Source organism: Oncorhynchus tshawytscha, linkage group LG28, assembly GCF_018296145.1.
Source record: "Oncorhynchus tshawytscha isolate Ot180627B linkage group LG28, Otsh_v2.0, whole genome shotgun sequence".
Lineage (NCBI taxonomy): Eukaryota > Metazoa > Chordata > Actinopteri > Salmoniformes > Salmonidae > Oncorhynchus > Oncorhynchus tshawytscha.
Window position 1 is genome coordinate 19,855,455 of NC_056456.1, and position 6,612 is coordinate 19,862,066.

At 42.8% G+C, this 6,612-nt stretch overlaps 1 protein-coding gene across 1 annotated transcript; it reads right to left on the reverse strand.

The window, feature by feature from the left end:
* Positions 1-823: 823 nt before the first annotated feature.
* On the reverse strand, positions 824-4,204 carry LOC112226463 (transmembrane protein 275-like). The gene is made up of 2 exons (XM_024390833.2): positions 3,649-4,204; positions 824-2,586 (listed from the first exon to the last, which is right to left on the reverse strand). Exon 2 carries the CDS (start codon positions 2,436-2,438, stop codon positions 1,824-1,826), a length of 615 nt encoding a protein of 204 aa, XP_024246601.1. The 5' UTR covers positions 2,439-2,586; positions 3,649-4,204; the 3' UTR covers positions 824-1,823.
* Positions 4,205-6,612: the final 2,408 nt, after the last annotated feature.

A 6,612-nucleotide genomic window follows, 5' to 3' on the forward strand; every position in this document is an offset into this window, starting at 1 on the left:
GAAGAATCCTAGTGTCAGCTAAAGACTTACAGAATTCTCTGGAACATGCCATCTCTGTTGATGAGTCTAAGAAATGTAAAACACCAAACAAGAACGTTGTTCATGGGAGGACACCACGGAAGAAGCCACTGCTGTCCAAAAAAATAATTGCTGCATGTCTGAAGTTCGCAAAAGAACACCTGGATGTTCCACAGCGCTTCTGGCAAAATATTCTGTGGACAGATGAAACAGTTGAGTTGTTTAGAAGGAACACACAACTGTGGAGAAAAAAAAAGGCACAGCACACCAACACCAAAACCTCATCCCAACTGTAAAGTATGGTGGAGGGAGCATCATGGTTTGGGGCTGCTTTGCTGCCTCAGGGCCTGGACAGCTTGCTATCGTCGACGGAAAAATGAACTCCCAAGTTTATCAATACATTTTGCAGGAGAATGTAAGGCTCTCTGTCCCCCAATTGAAGCTCAACCGAAGTTGGATGATGCAACAGGACAACAACCCAAAAGACAGAAGTAAATCAACAACAGAATGGTTTCAACAGAAGAAAATATACCTTAATTAAGTGGCCCAGTCAGAGTCCTGACCTCAAGCTGATTTAAAATGGTGTGGCATGACATCGAGCAGATCACACCAGACATCCCAAGAATATTGCTGAACTGAAACAGTTTCATAAAGTGGTTAGCTTAGCCTAGTGGTTAGAGCGTTGGACTAGTAACCGGAAGGTTGCAAATTCAAACCCCTGAGCTGACAAGGTACAAATCTGTTGTTCTGCCCCTGAACAGGCAGTTAACCCACTGTTCCTAGGCTGTCATTAAAAATAAGAATTTGTTCTTAACTGACTTGCCTAGTTAAATAAAAGGTATAAAAAAATTATTACACAGGGTATTCAATAAAGACATGAGTACGTATAATTGTTTATGAGTTTAAGCAGACTGTTTGTTTATTGTTGTGGCTTTTATGACCAATTTATGCAGAAATCCAGGTAATGCCAAAGGATTTTCTTGCCACTGTATGGGAAAATGGCGCATTTCTATGTTTGTAGTAAAAATTCTGATTCCAAAAAACGAATCACTTGCGACCCAGTTTTGGCCCGCAGGCCACTGATGTACACTGCATATCATCCATAATGTTTTGTCTGTAGAAACAATTGAGGAAAAATTAATATTAGTCCTCTGTTGCTGATCCTTTCAGTTGAGATTATATTGCAAAGGAATCTTGCGACCCCATCTTTGAATCTAATTTAAGACCAAAGCAGCACATACTGTAATGTCAAACATCACTAAGTATTTAAATGATAGCATTAAACTCATTGCCATTTCGTGTCAAACCTTTCAGTTCTGGCAACAACAACAAAGTTGCGTCAGAGTAATCGGCTGAAATGTCCATCACTGAGGTCCAGACGGTCAAAGAAATGGGACACATCACTTTGTTTTACCCCTCAGAAATGCCAGAGAGAAAACGCTTCAATTCCCTCATTTTGCTTTCTGGTTAGAAACTGCTTATAATAATGCCCCATGCATGTTAAGAGAGGATTCTAAAGAGAACAGTTCTGAGGAGGTAGGAACATCAATTCCAACGAAACCGTCACCCACGTTCCTTCAACGTTGAATTGCATGCTAATTACTGTTTGGCTGTTGGAAAAAACAAAAGCAAATGCAATAAAACTCTGATAGCTTGTCATAAACATGAAAAATGGCACTACACAAAATGGCTAGACACACTGAAACACTGTCTGTATATCATCAATCCTAGTTCATATTTACATAGTTTTGCATCAGTCCCCTGGGGCATGAAGCTCTTGCTTCAGTGCGTAAGTCAGGGCTGTGCTAGGTGGCCATATCATCACGTGGCAGGTTGAGCCTCACAGCCCCTCCTCCGGCCGAGGCGGCAGAGTAGTAGGCCGTGGTGGAGGTGGGGCCATTGGTCTCCATGGTGAAGAGCTTGCAGGTCCCTGGGGGGGCGGGGTCAGGAGCATCCCGTTCGGGGCTGGACGCCCGTGATGACCCCGGTGAGGCCGAGGGGCTGAGCTGTACTGCCGTGGTGTCCTGCAAAGTGTGCTCACTTGTCTCGATCTCAAACGTCGCTCCCCCAGCTAAACCTCCCCGCCCCATCATCCCCATGCTCCTCCCGCCCACCTTCGATCTCCGGGAGCCCTGGGCGGGGGGCAGGCGGCTGCAGACACAGCACGCTCCGAAGAAAGAGAAGGCCACCAGGAGCAGGATGGGCCCTATGATGATGGGAGGGTTGGCAGAGGGCACCAAGGTGCTGAAGGCGAATGCCCCCACCAGGGTGATGTTGATGCCTGCCAGCATGATGCACAGGCCGCATGCACAGCACAACGCTGGGGAGGGCAGGCCATGGGGGCGGGACTTCCTCTTCTTCTTCTTTGGTTCCTGCTTCTTGGGCACAGGAGTGCTCGAACTCCTGTCGGTGACGACCATCTCTTCTTCTGTACCTCAAGGCTGCTCTGTCTCTCCGTCTTTCCTTAACTCTATATTTCTATCATTCAGCAAGGACTGTTCCCCTTGGCAACAGACCACCGAGGGAGGCCATGGCTGTGCTGGTTGATTGTTCACAGTGTAAAAGCTCCTGAATCAGAGTAGGAAATATAAATGTTTAAGCTGAATGTGTTTTCAGTTATACAAGTTTCTAAGGTGGAAATAACAGACAAGGACATGCAGAACTCATGTTCAGTGATGGTTGTAATTCATGCACTATTGTGATTCAATGATGATTGTAGTTTATGCATGACATTATGATGATAATTCTAGCCTTGGTCTGAGCACTAAAACACAATGCTATCAAGAGGCCTTGGTGAGAAAGCTCATGTCGTGCTTCACTTGACCAAGGCTACGGCTCATATAACACTAAATACTCCCCCGCAACTCCTCCAGTTCACACATCTCATTTTTGGGCCTGATTCACTGCACATTACACTAGTCTGGCCTATGGCCCTAATTCAACAACATAGATAACACGTGACAAACCTCTACGCTAATGGTAAACCATCATTTGCTGGAGCCAAGTACGCATGCATAAATATTTATTGTTCATGAATATCTAAAAGTATAATGTGTGTTGAGGGAAATAATAAACATTGAAATTAAAGGTTATGCAGTGTGCATGGGTGCAGAAGAGGTGGCAGGGTATTAGCAAGGTATTGATTGACCAGTGACTAAATTGTCAGTGAACTTGGGAAAGGACAGCCTAGTCAACATACCAATATTATCTCTTAAAAATGACCATACTGAATGATTACATTATTACTTGTCTTTTTAAGTATTTTAAATAGATATTTGATAAAATATACAATATTGTGTGTAAATGTACTAAACAGTGAATGCATTCATTCAAGGCTGGTGGGTGAATAAGGTTTGAATTGCTGAGTAGCAACCAGAAACGATAGCCTTTTCATTCTTCATCATACATACACCCCCTAAAAAGAAAGAATCAGTTATAAACCGCATAATGGTTATTTAAGTTATCTAGCCTATTGCTGCAGGAAAATGAAATGGCATGTTTGGTATAGCCTTTCTGAGCTTGGGCATTGAGCATTTTTTGTAGAATGCGCGCAGGCATCACATTCATCCTTGTACTGAACTGTTGCATATAACAACGTTCAAATTCATTGATTTCCGAGATTCATCTTACCTTCTGTGCTGATGTTCAGAATAGTTGAAGGTTCCTTTAGAAATAGCCTACATCTCCAACACGCATTTTCATACAGAATCCCATTCGCATACGGATGGTCAGGTTAGAACTACGTGTATGTGCCGAATAGTTGATTTTCAGATTGAACACCTCATAGTGTGTCAATCAATAGTAAATATTACAGCCATGGCCGGTCGACGTAGTTAGGGCATCTGTGAGAGAGGCTCATTCAGGTGAAGGCGTTGCTCTTCTTGACATATGGACGCTTGTTGTGTCCACGTGACTGTGCAGTCGGATACATGACGCCTATACAATTCTAGGATACGAAAACCTCTCTTACATAAGACCTGTCCAAATATTCTCATCATCTTTCTTTACTCAAGAGCTGCTCTTCAGAGAAAATAATAATGAGTGCGTTTCCATAATCCCGCCAGTCTTGTGATAGACAACACCTGTTTTTGATGGGTATATAGCAAGTAGGATGTTTGCACAGTGCATTGAGACGTCCCCCTCTCCTCACTGGGTAACACAATATATGTATGTGTGATAATGAGCATCTTGCGTCCATACAACACCAATATGATATACACCGCTCCACGTGGTGTACTGGAGGAGGAGCGGTGGGTGTCTGATGAAAGAGCATTGGGGGGAGACTAGCGGACTCTGTGGACAGCTCCCGGAGCTGGAACAAGCTACGCAAAGCTATTACATCATTGCACATATTGCAAGTAGGCTAGTCTTCATTTGTTGATCATGCATGAACAAATAAACCTGGTCTTAGATCAGTAGCATATATTCGTGGATGCCAAGGGATTCCAGGCTATCCCAACAAAAAAAGAAAACGAAAAAAAGATACAAAATAATGTATCCTTCTTCTTTCTGTGTTTCATAAATGTCCTTCAATTCGCAAGAGAGCATCCAAGCGAATGCTTTGTATGTGTAGCCCATCTATGCTGTCTGGTCAAAAAGAGTATGACATTGTTGCCACGCTTAGCATTCAATGCAAAGGAAGCCAGCAAGCATTTGGCCTCCCTCAATAAAAAAGGTATAAAATAATAGGCAATCAGAATTCAGCTAAACTGAGTGAGCTCAGCTATGAATGGTTCTGGTACACCAAAAAAAGTGTAAAGTGAAGCCAGTTTGGATTTGGCTTCACACCAATCACATCATATTAGAAGGCAAACATCACTGACAGAAAACTTGAATTGTTGCATATCGTTGTGTAGTTGTCCTCATGTAGCTAGCAAGCTAGCTAACGTGGTTCCTCATTTAAAAGTTGAGAGCTTTCACCGCGGGACTTAGAGGTATCCAGCGTCACGGCTTCATTGCTCCAGACCACCACAAGGGGGAGGCAGAGCACTCATTATGCATTTTTGTCCCAAGGTTTTTATATGACCAATCATATCGAGTGGTTCCAATGACGAATTTTGACGCGAGCCACCCCTGCCTTGTGTCGTTCTTCAACAAAGATGGCTGACAAAACATTACGGTAGAACCAGATGTAAGTTGTTATAATATCATGTATCTCTTTTTATTTTACCACTACAATCTGTTCGTTGGACAAAACTGGAAAAGTAAACATCTGCACCTCGATGGTGTCAACTGTGCTTATGTCTGCGTAATGAAAAAGTAGGGAAAAAATTTAAACTTATATTTCTGGTCTAGCGATTGATGACAAACAAGCTCGCTGCCCAGACTTACATAATTACAAAGAGAGGATTCTCCTGATTAAAATGGTGACCTGTAACAGTTTGGCTTCCGTCCCGTTCCTTTCTGGGCTCAAACCAGGGACCCTCTGCACACATAGACAACAGCCACCCTCGAAGCATCGTTACCCATCGCTCCACAAAAGCCTACTATGTACACTGATTTCAGAGCACTCTTGTCTGAGTACCAGACAACACTGGTTGAATATGTGTCGGGGAAAAAAAGTAATTAAATTGTTTCCAGCAGCACATTTACAGTCACCAGCGCTCTGGTTAACACTAAAACTGCCTTACCAGCTCTGCTAGGGCGAGTAAACGGTCAGAGTGGTCTTATTTGTGTCTGGAAGTAGCTAGCCAACGTTAACTTGGGTGCTTGACTGCCGTTGTAAGGCCAGAATGCTCAAATCAACCCTACTCCTCGGCCCGAACGTCCTGTGTGCGCTCCGAGAGCAAAACGGTCTGAATTTACAAACTGACCATTTTTCTCTGAATGGAAACACCATAATATTAATCTAATTAATTAAGCCAAATTTCCTAAAAATCAATCCCATATACTATGTTATTACAAAAAGGTTTTAAAGGAGGAACCACTGTACCTAAAATCATCCCTTGCCTAAATTAGCAATGGATGCAGATCGGGATTTGGACTTGTGGTTTTACTTCATTCTCTGCACTGACCAATGATTATGGTGATTCTGATCCAACCATAAATTCATACATTGTGCCCCTGGCCTGAGAGGACGGAAGTTCAACATATAACTAGATGTAGTAACGTTAGGGTAATGTTAACTAACATCGTTGCCCATGTAAGGAAGTTAGGCTAGCAAGCAATCATTTTAGCCAGGTAACCTAGGACAACAAAAATGAAATGCTTGTATTGCAGCCGTTTAGGCAACATAAAAGAGGATGGCATTGGTGTTTCTCTACAAGTAGGGTGAATCACCAAGTTTTTTTCTCCTTGCACACATGCACCATCATATTTAGCTTATGTAGATTGGATAAAATAGTTTTTGGTATCTTTTAGTTGTCACTATATTAGACTAAGCATAGGTGATTAGATTATGTTGAAATGGTGCTGGAATAGTGGAGACGGCTCCTGTTTCCTTTGCAACTTGCAGTAACTCTCTGTGGTTCTAAATCAATAGCTGTTCGGTTGTCCGAAGATGTCGGAAACATTAACTTGCTTCACCACGCTGTAGGTCATGTAACTGTTTGTTATATGCAATATGTTTTGTGGACTTCACCAGACAGAGGTTGC